The sequence below is a fragment of the Lolium perenne genome, chromosome 1 (assembly GCF_019359855.2).
Source record: "Lolium perenne isolate Kyuss_39 chromosome 1, Kyuss_2.0, whole genome shotgun sequence".
In the NCBI taxonomy this organism is placed as follows: domain Eukaryota; kingdom Viridiplantae; phylum Streptophyta; class Magnoliopsida; order Poales; family Poaceae; genus Lolium; species Lolium perenne.
In genome coordinates, this window is record NC_067244.2 from 93796011 (window position 1) to 93808092 (window position 12082).

Below are 12082 nucleotides of genomic sequence, written 5' to 3' on the forward strand. Positions count from 1 at the left end.
CTACTTTATAGCATGCAGGTGCAGCTTGGGATGAGCTCAAATTCATCAGACAAGCGGTTGATTTTCTGGTAAAATTTTGTATCATGTCTACAAAACAAGATGGTGATTTTATTGTCAAGCTTCTCACGGGATTACATTAAAATTGCAGATTATTCCTCAGAAAAGCAAGAGGACTCTTGAGAAAATTAAGAAAAATATTTGCCCGGTATCTGACAGTAATATAATTTGCTTGAGTACTCTTGGGCAATATAATTTTACTCAGTGTAGTTCTGTATGATACTGTTTATCCTTTGACTAGAATTATATTTACCATTTTATGCTCTTATTTGTTACTTCTTTTTGCCAGGCGTTAAGCGTAAGGCAGATATATCGTCTGTGTACTATGTACTGGGATGACAAATATGGTACACATAGTGTATCATCAGAGGCATGTTCTCATGTTGTCTTGTGCCAGCTATAAGCTGAAGTCATGTTTCCAGGTTTTGGCTAAACTGTAGATTGTTGCAGGTTGTTGCCCAAATGAGGGACATGGTGAGCAATGATGCACAAAATCCTGTGTCGAATTCATTTCTTTTAGATGACGACTTGAGGTTAGTTATTCAAAAGATTAGCAGCAAGCTTCAACTTATTGATTTTTCATCCCTTCTTAAATTATGTAAATGATTCAAGCCCTTAGATTATTTTTGTACAATTTTTGGTAGCACCTTCCTTTGTAACCTCCTCAAATTGCAGCATTCCTTTCACGACAGAAGATATAGCAGAGGAAGTACCAATCATCGGCATGTCAAACATTGAAATGCCCTCTTCGCTCCGGCATGTTCAGTCCGCTCAGTTCTTAACACAACACCTTCATCAGTCAATGCACTCGCCTAGATGAAACGCCTAGCTTAGTTAATCAGTATCGATGATCTTGGAGTACTCAAATTAGTGGTAAGCAATAGAAACATAGTGTTTGTTTCTTTATGTTTGGCTGATTCATTATGTCACATTCATTCATATGTTTTTTGTTTATTTTCCAATGTTAAATGTTCACATGTCATTGTGTCATCTTCACTATTTTCTAGTTAATGAGATATAGAGTTATTTAAGCCCTCTTAGTCTTGAATGCTGCTATCTATATTAATAATGCTGATAATTACTTCTAAAATATAACATGTTCATATTTCTAGGCATGCATTACGTTACTATGAAATTTGATGGTAAAACTTGGTTATGTGGACTGCTTGTTTTGTTAAAACATCATATGCTTCTGAACAAAGGAAGTGTAAGATCATACTATGTCATATATATTTCGCAAAAAATGTCATATATTAGCACCATTAAACAATGGTTTAAAAAGCAGTCTTTGTGTTTGCTCCACGGGCTAAGTATTTCCAAGATCATCACTGCCTAGTTTAACCAGATACAGATTAGAGGCTTTATAGCTGTACAGAAAATGGAGCTTCACTTTCACTCATAAGCATTATACTAGTGCTAATAATAAACAAATACTGCTACGAGTGGAGATTTTTGTCTCCTGATTTCGCTGTTTTAAAATAATCGAAAATCACATTTATGAGTTTCAAAATAATATGGAAAAAAATCCCAATGTAGCCAATGTTGTAAATGGAAAATATCATTTAAATACTTTATGTTTTGAGCTACACAAAAATTTAAAAAGTATAATTATGATTATGCATACTTTAAACCTCCAAGTCCTTGTTGTGTAGCCTGCAATATAAAGAATTTTGCATTGCGATTTTACATGCTTGCAGTTTCAACTATGTCCAGATTTTCTCCATATTTTTCGGTAACTTATAAATATAATTTTTAATTTATTTTTTAAATGAAGGGAGCACTGTGCTCGGGAGCCAAAGACACTTTCGATACTGCTGAGTAAACATATGTACATTGCAGTAGGTAGCCACAAACAATATCAAGCAGGTTAATTGAATATACGCCATAATTTGTAGCTATTTGAAAACGTCAGTACAACTTTGGTGTTTAAAAAATGTCATTACAATTTCCTACATTTCATAAACGACATTATGCTCATTTTAACACACTAGCCATACAGTATACGGTAATATTTTTGTCGTACCTACGATTATACACGATGGGCCCCACCTCAGTCAGCTTAGGGCATGCACGTTGGTTCAAACTGCCGTTGTTTGTAGGCTAGCTCCATGTGACTAGCAAATCTATTATTATACTATATATTGCGTTGGGCACTGTTCACGTGCATGAACAGTGCTCCATTTTTTATGTTTTAGAACAAATTAAAAAAAATTTAATGATTTTTTTAAGTTTTTATAAGTATTTTTTGTAGTAATTCATCGGTAAAAATATTCAGCAGTTGCAGTAATTTGTCGTGTTAACTATTCAGCGAGACCAAAAGTACCTACATTTTTGTCCTTCTGTTAACATCTTTTTTTTCTTTTTGTCGTGAATTTCTTCTTTCATCCAGTATCTTTGCACAAAACTTGCTCCCTCTTACCTCTTTCAATCGGTGCACGTTTTTCTCGCTCCGGGCACTGCAACTACTATGTAGTGCTACTGATGTATAACCCTTTTTTTCCATCACCCTATGATTATCCGATATTTTTTGTCCATACTACCCTCTTTTGTCTATTAAAATACCATATTTGCGATGAACAATGCCAGTAAATAGTACTTGAATAGTGTTTCCAGTAATTATGTTATTCTCGGTACAAATCGTCATTGCTAAATCACATTTAGCGGTAATTTGGGGGGAAAATGCTAGATTGTATGTGACCCTTTTATATGGCAAAAGATATTACTAGCTACTTTGACGAAAATATTGTTGCCTACTTTAAAACAATGATGGCTCCAAGCCAGGAATGCTCCGGCGAGATGGCCCCAAGCCGGCCATCGTTGTCGCATGTCTCCGGCGGCGTCGAACCGCACAGTGTACATGGCTCCCCAAGCTGGTCGTCCATGTCGCTTGTCTCCGGCGGCGTCGGGTTCGTCGAACGAGCATGCGGAGATGATGCCGAGGGACCTCGCCAATTGCATCGAGGTGGGCGTCATCATCTCCTCCAGGCGGTGCAGCCCAGGCGCAAGAATCCCCGATGGGCATCCACCGCGGGGTCGGCCAACTCAAGGCTCTGCCTTGGAGGTGCTTGCGCATCTCGCGGCTCTCATTGGGATGCATGTTAGGGCATGGACAATGGTGATATCTAGCAGTGCCACGTAATATAAATGTTGAGGTGAAAGAGAGAGAATGTTGAAAAAATGATTTTCTTCTCTTTAGTAACAGATGATCTTTTTTTTCGAGTACCCGCAAGAGATCTGCGTGTTTTATATTAAGCTTAAGGGGGAAAACCGTCACCACCACGAGTTAGGTTACATGAGGCCACCGTCATGTAGAAGCACGACATATAGACCTCGGAAAAGGGAAAGAACCTAGCTATCTCTCAGCTTCCCACGTCTACACTGGATCCACGAGTTCCATTCATCGACGATAGAGTCAATAACCCTAATCGCAGAGCACCTCTGATAGTTGAAAACGCGCTCGTTCCGCTCAAGCCACAGCGAACGGAGGATGAGCATGATGAGCGAGTTGGCTTCCTTCCTCCGCGCCGCCGGCAGCGAGTTGACAACGTTCGGCCACCACTCCTCGAGCTCGCAATCCGGGAGAGGTAGCTGCGAGTGGACTATGGGGATGACGCCAGAACAAACTTGCACCGCAAACGGGTAGGAGAGGGACATGTGATGTAGTGTTTCATCTTCCGCATTGCAGAGCTGGCAGACCGCGTTGGCGGCCAGGACATGCTTGATCAAGCGGTCCGCTGTGCAACATCTCCGTCGCAGTGCCAGCCAGGCGTGAAGACGGAATTTCATCGGGGCAAAAGAATGCCACACATGCGGAGCCCCTGGCAGCGCCGTCGATCCTTCGAAAAGGAACCGGTACGCTGACCTAGAAGAGAAAACTCCGTCCGCCGACCACTTCCACCGGAAACCGTCACCATCTGCACCAGTTGGCACCCTAGCCACCGCATCCCACAGGCGGAAGAACTGGACAGTGGCGTCCACGGACAGCGGCCCGGCGATGTGAAGGACCCAAGCGTGGCCAAGAAGTCCTTGTTGCACCTTCTACGGTTGACAAAGTGTGGCCTCACGAGCGCGACAACAGCCGGTACTAGAGCCTGCGCCGTTAAGCCTTCGATCCATGGATCTGACCAAAAAAGAATGGCGGTGCTAGATCCCATGGTGATCGAAAAAGACGCGTTGAACAGAGCGACAGAGTCCGTTCCAAGGGTAGGATTGAGGCCAGCCCAAGGGCGCTCATCATCTGTTCTCGACAGCCACATCCACTTGGTGCGCAACGCGACGTTGAGAAGCTTGAGGTTGTGCAGCCCTAGCCCTCCCAGGCTCTTCGGTTGAAAGACAAGGTTCCATGCCACCGTGCACTTTTCTCCTGAGCACTCGTCGCTGCCAGCCCACAGGAAGGTCCTCCTCATTTTGTGTTAAGAGATCTCTTAACACAATCTCTCTGACCATATATTTAGGATGTTTGGTTACTGAAGATAATACCAAAAACCAAATCATGGTACATCATATTTTATTGCTATATCTAAATGATTACGTGACGATGTTAAGTTAAGACGGTCTTATCAACCATTGCACGTGCACGTGAAGTGGTTGTCTCTTACTCGCTGATTGGATTCCGTTTTGCTTGGAATCGCCCAGGTTGTTGCATCCGCGGGTTAGTATCTGAAATACGAATCGTGGTCATGTTTGTTACTCCTGTATGTTGTTAGCTGTGAAGTAGCCTGACGGGAGAATGGAATTTCGTCGTGTGCTTGACTGCTTGTAGATCAATGCATTAGTAATTTGGTGGACCAAGTTGAACAACACCATCAAATTCAACTTGCGCATGGGGATTCCCTTGGCCAGTCGGTGTTTTGAGACGCTGCAGTTGGCATTCTTTGGTAGTATCTCGCGGCTCTCGTTGGACTGCTCCCCGACTTTCCGTAGCTGAGGCGGCGGCGCTCCGCTCGCCGTGGCCGGCGGCACTGTTTGGGGGACGTCGGGTGGGCGGCCATCCAAGCGGCGTTGGCGATGTCAAGGAGGATGGGCCGACGAGGAGGAGCCGGAGGTGGCCGCTGGCGCTGCTCTGGCTGGTGCGACCATGTGTGATCTCAAATCCCTCTCTCTTTTCGGATTTGGAGATACGACATATTTTGATCACCGGATCTTTGTGATACGATGGCAGATTTTTTAAAATCTTAGTTCATATAGCAACACCAATCAAGAAACAAATTGATGGGGAACCGTGTGGTCCGATCTAACGAATTGATCAAGAACAAAAGGTGGTGAGGTATGAACACAAAGAGCGGTGAAGAAGACGATGAACACACGCAACACAACTCGATACACACCATCCCCATAAAATCTCTCGAGGAAAGACACGAGGTAGAATCACCGAGAAAGAGATTAGTATGAAATCGATGGAATCACTATAATGATAGAAAAAAGTCATACCGTGATATTTTGTATGTGCATAATGTCTATCCTTTCTACCATTATATAGACCATTTTTTAAAATGGTATAGTGTAATAATATTATGGTCCACATTTCATAATCATATGACCCATTTTTTTTTGTAAAAAAAGGTGTAGTATAACCATGGTACTCCTTCCATCTACAAATATATGTCTATGATTTGTTAAATTTGGCTTACATGTTTTGATTATGTGCTTTGTGCAACAATGTTATTGTGGTGACCCACACCACTGCATTTTGTAGTATACAAGTCATTGATATGATAGTCATGAAGGGCTTCTTCACAAATATCACATCCCACAGAGTGGTACAACAGAAACATTGTAGGTCATAAGCACTTCACATAATTATTACAAACCAAAGTTCAGAACCACTTGGTATTCTCACAGGTCCGATAACAACACCCTAAGAACTTAACTTGCTTAAGGTAGCATTACAACTCAAACCACTTAGTAGACATGATGAGAGCTCATCAACTTATTCGGGTATGCCACTACGCTGCTCGGCTCTACTATGCCTACGACACAACTCTACTCCTCCTCCTCCACTTCATCAGTTCCGTAGACTATCCCATAGTGATAGAACAAAGGGGGCCGATCTTTCGATGAGACGTGGATAAATCGATTTGTTGGTGGAGTTCGTACTTGACGATCCAACTACACGTGCAAAGCTCGTGCGCCAATGCAATCGCTAGGACAATCTCCGGGAGTTACTGATCTTGCAGATGCACGATCAGCCTGACCAGCGAGGGTCTTAATTCCTACCTAAAATCGAGAACAAATAAGAACTAATGATGCAATCAGAATATTGCGGATATAGATGAAAACTTTATTTAATAAGGTGAAATTCCGAATAGTCGATCTCGTTCTGGGTGTTGGCCTCAAAAGAAGTACACGAGAGTTGCAACAATGGCTAACTTTTAGTCTAATTAAAATCCGAGTATAAATAATGGCTATGGGGGTATTCAAAGAAGGAAAATGTGGGGTTCGGCCAGCCATACGTATGGTGGCCGAACCAAACCATAGAAGCCCTTTCCCCCTTCAATACGGACTCTAAAAAATGCCCGACTTAATTCCTGCGAAAATGACATGGTCCTGGCCCAAAACTAAAGGTGACGCAGCACCATATTATGCTATGGACGAAATTATGAAGTGGAAAACTCTATATTTTGTCCATATCTTCATCTCTTCTTATGGCGGCTTCAAAGTTCTGAAATCTCCACTTGCGGCGTCGTCTTCAATCCTCAAATGCTTGCTGCCATCACATGCCTCCATGTGTGATCATGTTCCAATGCTTGTCCTCCTCATCCATGCTAGGTCCATCATTCCTAAGAGTAATATACATATCTGATTTAGGGAGCATCATATTCTCATGTATGTGAGGAATAGTTCCAAGAAAAGAAAGTCCCTGATAGTTAAGTTGTTTGGGACGAGCTCGAGTGATTGGTTCTTGTATTTGAGTGACTGTAGGTACAACGGTTGTATTGATAGATGGGATGTCCTCATCATGCCCCCCTTCTTGAATTGAAGTCGTCATCGACGAAAGCCCCTCTTCTTCACCAAAGTAAGGCTTCAAATCTGCAATGATAAATGTAGAACTAACCGGACCCAATTCTGCAGGAAGCTCAAGTTTATATGCATTATCATTTATTTTCTCTAACATCTTAAAAGGACCAGCAGCAGCGCGTGGCACTAGTTTAGAGTTACGCAATTCAGGAAAACGATCTTTGCGCAAATGCAACCAAACAAGATCACCAACATCAAACACAACATGCTTTCTTCCTCTATCCCCAGCAATTTCATGCGTTCTATGTTGTCTCTAGTAGTCTCATGCAATTATAATTTCATTTCAGCATGTTGTGTAGCATCCAAATTATTTTGCATCGAAGATGGTAAAGGCAATAAATCCATAGGTGCACGTGGAACAAAATCATACACAATCTCAAATGGGCACATCTTAGTGGTAGAATGCAGCGAACGATTGTAAGCAAATTCAACATGAGGTAAACATTCTTCCCACAATTTATGTTCTTCTTCAAAACAGCCCGCATCATAGTAGACAATATTCTATTTACTACTTCACTTTGTCCATCAGTTTGGGGATGACATGTAGTACTAAACAACAATTTAGTCCCCAACTTAGCCCATAAATATCTCCAAAAGTGGCTAAGAAACTTAGTATCACGATCAGAAACAATAGTATTTGGCACACCATGTAAATGAACAATTTCGTGAAAGAATAAATCAGCAACATGTGTAGCATCTTCAGTCTTGTGACATGAAATAAAGTGTGCCATCTTAGAAAAGCTATCCACAACAACAAAGATACTATCCCTCCCATTCTTTGTACGAGGCAAACCCAAAACGAAATCCATAGAAATATCCTCCCAAGGTACACCAGGAACAGGAAGAGGCATATATAAACCATGTGGATTAAGTCGAGACTTGGCTTTTTGACATGTAGTGCAGCGTGCCACAAATGTCTCAACATCTCGACGCATACGTGGCCAAAAGAAGTGTGCAGCAAGTACATCCTCCGTCTTCTTCACACCAAAGTGACCCATCAATCCTCCTCCATGCGCCTCCTGCAACAAAAAAAGACGAACGAAACTATTTGGGATGCATAGCTTGTTAGCACGGAACACAAATCCATCATTGAGGACGAATTTGTTCCATGTTCTACCATCTCTACAATTCAGCAACACATCTTTAAAATCAGCATCATGCGAGTATTGTTCCTTTATGGTTTCTAATCCAAAAATGTTGAAGTCAAGTTGAAATAGCATAGTATAACGCCGCGACAAAGCATCACAATAACATTATCTTTACCCTTTTTGTTTTTTATAACATAAGGAAAAGGCTCAATAACCTCAACCCACTTTGCATGGCGGCGATTCAACTTAGCTTGACTACGAATATGCTTCACAGATTCATGATCAGAATGTATAACAAATTCTTTAGGCCATAAATAATGTTGCCAAGTTTCTAATGTCCGAACCAGCACATATAATTCTTTATCATAAGTAGAATAGTTCAGACTAGGCCCACTCAATTTCTTTTTTAAGGAATACGGTAGGGGAAGCCCCTACAGTGTTTTTTTGTGAAATAATAAGAACCCAAATCTGCGTCCGTGGGGACTTGAACCTGGATGGCTGGGTTGTATATCCACTTCCCTAACCAAGTGAGCTAGGCTAACTTCCTCACTAAAATATGCAATAGGTTTGCCCTCTTATAATAACACACCTCCCAAACCAATTCCACTAGCATCACATTCAAGCTCAAAAGTCTTATTGAAATCAGGAAGTTGGAGTAATGGAGCATGTGTTAACTTATCTTTCAGAATCATGAAGGCTTCTTGTTGTGCATCGCCCCACATAAAGGGCACATCCTTCTTGGTAAGCTCATTCAGCGGCGCAGCAATGGATCCAACATCTTTCACAAAGCACCTATAAAAACCAGCGAGGCCAAGAAAACTCCTCACTTGCGTGACCGTCTTTGGTTGCGGCCAACTCTCAATTGCCTCAATCTTGGCTGGATCAACTTCAATACCCTGCTCAGTAACAACATAGCCAAGAAGCGCAACTCGATTGGTGCAAAAGATGCACTTCTCAATATTACCATACAAACATGCATCCCATAAAGCACTAAAAACAACACGTAAATGATCCAAATGATCCTCCAAAGATTTTCTATAAATCAGAATATCATCAAAGTATACCACCACAAAACGTCCAATAAAAGCACGTAAAACTTCATTATTTAGTCTCGTGAAAGTACTAGGTGCATTATGTAAACCAAAATGCATTACTAACCACTCGTATAAACTGAACTTAGTTTTAAATGTTGTTTTCCATTCATCTCCTAATTGTATACGAATCTGGTGGTAACCACTACGCAAATCAACTTTAGAGAACATAATAAAACCACTCAACGCATCAAGCATCTCATCTAAAGGAGGAATAGGATGACGGTATCGAATGGTAATATTATTAATAGCTCTACAATCAGTACACATGCGTGAAGAACTATCTTTCTTAGGTACCAAGATAATAGGAACAACACATGGGCTAAGAGACTCACGAATGTAACCTTTATCTTGGAGAACCTAAATTTGTCGCTGAATCTCTTTGGTCTCTTCAGGATTGGTACGATATGGTGCACGGTTGGGCAGCGAAGCTCCTAGAATCAAGTCAATTTGGTGTTCTATCCCACGAATAGGTGGTAATCCAGGTGGATCATCTTGAGGAAACACATCAATGTATTCCTGCAAAAGGTTAGCAACCGCAGGTGGCAAAGAAGGAGGCATATCCTCAAATGAAAATAGAACTTCTTTGCAAATAATAGCATAGCATTGAGTAGTGTTCACATCAAGTTCAGCAATATCAGATTTGCTAGCAAGCAAACAAGGATTTTTCAAACGAATTTCAGTAGCATGGTTCGAATAAATATTTAGTATTAGTCTTATGTGGCACAAAATCTGCAGCAACAATCTGATTTTCACTCTTATGTTTCACCTCGTTTTTTACTCTACTAGCTCTAGCAAGATCATCTTTAAATATTTGTTCAGGAGTCATAGGTTTGAGACCAATTTTCTTTCCATCATGAATAAGAGAATACTGATTAGTTTTACCATTATGAACAGATTCTCTATCAAACTGCCAAGGTCTACCAAGTAACAAAGAACAAGCTTGCATAGGTACAACATCACAATCAGAATATGTACCAATAGTAAAATGCACACGTGTAGTTCTTATTACCTTGAGCTTCCGAGAGCTCTCAAACCATTGAATGTAATATGGATGTGTGCGTTGTCTCGTAGGTAGAGAAAGCTTCTCCACCATGTCAACGCTAGCCAGATTATTATAGCTTTGAAAGAACATTTCCCGCCCTTTTGGGTTTTGTGTGTTTGACGTCAACACTAGTTATATTTTTATGTGTGTTGATGTAGACAGGTACAAGATTTCAAGATATATACTTGACTGGTGGTATGGTATGTATGTCCTGAAGATTCTGCAGGTTTTTCATCTCTGACGGAAGTTCCGGACCCTGCCGGCGGAACTTCCGCCCGGTTCCTCCTCTCCGCAGACCATCTGCGCCCATATCAGTTGGAGTTTTCGAAGGCTGACCGAAAGTTCCGGTGCTGCTGGCCGGAAGTTTCGGTCAGCGGAACTTCCGCCCAACTTCCGGGCAAGTTCCGGAAATGTGAAGTTTGTGGCTCAGTATGTCCAATATGGTTTTCTCGGAATTCCGGAACTTGGCCGGAACTTGGCCGGAACTTCCGGTCACCGGAAGTTCCGCCCTAGTTCCGCCCCAACCTCAGTATGCCAGCTGGTCTGCTTCGGAATCATCCTGCCGGAACTTCCGGTCCTCTTGGCCGGAACTTCCGGTCCCAGCCGGAACTTTCGGCGCTCCTGGCCGGAACTTCCGGTGTTACTGAAAAACGTCCATAACGGTCAGATCTGAGAGCTCCAATCATATAAATAGCTCTCTTCTCCAATGGGACAAGTTGCTCAATCATTGCACAAAAATCTGCCAAGCTTCACCACCATTAGAGCCACCTCAAGAACACAAGATTTGCAAGATCTCCTTCCTCCCCCAACCAAAGCTCTTGATCTTTGGAGATTCGAAGGAGAAGACACCGATCTACATCCTCACCAAAGCGATTTACATTTCCCCCTCATTTGTTTGAGGGCCCTCTTGCTAGTGTTCCTCTTTGGATCCCTAGTTGTTTTGTGTTGATGTATTGTTGTTGATTGTTGTGTTGTTACAGATTTGGGAGCCTCCAATTTGGTTGTGGATGTGTGCCCCAAGAACCTTGTAAAGGCCCGGTTTTCGCCTCGAGGAAATCCCTTAGTGGAAGTGGGCTAGGCCTTCGTGGCGTTGCTCATAGTAGATCTGAGTGAAGCCTTCGTGGCTGTTGGTTTGGCTTTCGTAGCAACCACACTCCTACAAACGTAGACGTACCTTCTTGCAAAGTAAGGGAACTACGGGAATCATCTCCGTGTCTCCGCGTGCTCAACTCTCGGTTACCTCTATCCTATTCTATCTCTTATATTGCGTAGCTATATCTTGCTTAGTTGATTACCTTGTCATATAGGTAAATTCAGTTAGTTGCATATCTAGAGAATTTACCTTTGTGTCAAGCCTAAATTGAAAAAGAACTAAAAATTGGTTAGCACCTATTCACCCCCCCTCTAGGTGCGGCATACGATCCTTTCAATTGGTATCAGAGCCTCGGCCCTTATTTCGGGCTTAACCGCCTAAGAGTATGCCGGACGAAGAGCCTGCGGAAGGGGCCGCTAAGATGGTCTCCATGGATGATTTCAATTCGTTGAGGTCCTGCATGGAAGCTCAAATGGAAAGCATGAGAAAAATGATTTCCGAGCTTTTGACTCCGGCCCCTCCCAAGGTTCCCGCCGTAGAGGTAAATGTCACGGGTGTGTTAGAAGAGGGTGATGGTTCAGCATTACCGTCCTCTACCAAACCCGTGGATGGTGATAACTTAAACACTATCAAATCTCCCATTGCATCTCCTAGGGGAGCTAGTGGAGGTGAGAGCTACAATCGAGTGCCT

General features: G+C 42.3%; 1 protein-coding gene across 18 annotated transcripts in view; it reads left to right on the forward strand.

Moving 5' to 3' along the window:
- Positions 1–1088, forward strand: part of LOC127297438 (protein OPAQUE1) — a 63953-nt gene extending 62865 nt beyond the window's left edge. For 12 of the 18 annotated variants that reach the window (XM_071828723.1, XM_071828720.1, XM_051327744.2 and 9 more), the window contains 5 exons: positions 12–68; positions 149–271; positions 347–427; positions 508–590; positions 733–1088. In XM_071828723.1, coding sequence (XP_071684824.1) covers positions 12–68; positions 149–271; positions 347–427; positions 508–590; positions 733–877 — 489 coding nt within the window. In that variant the 3' untranslated portion in view covers positions 878–1088. Of the gene's footprint in view, positions 1–11; positions 69–148; positions 272–346; positions 429–507; positions 591–732 lie in introns of those variants that run through there. The other 6 variants (XM_051327749.2, XM_051327785.2, XM_051327751.2 and 3 more) reach the window with 4 other exon arrangements.
- Positions 1089–12082: the final 10994 nt, after the last annotated feature.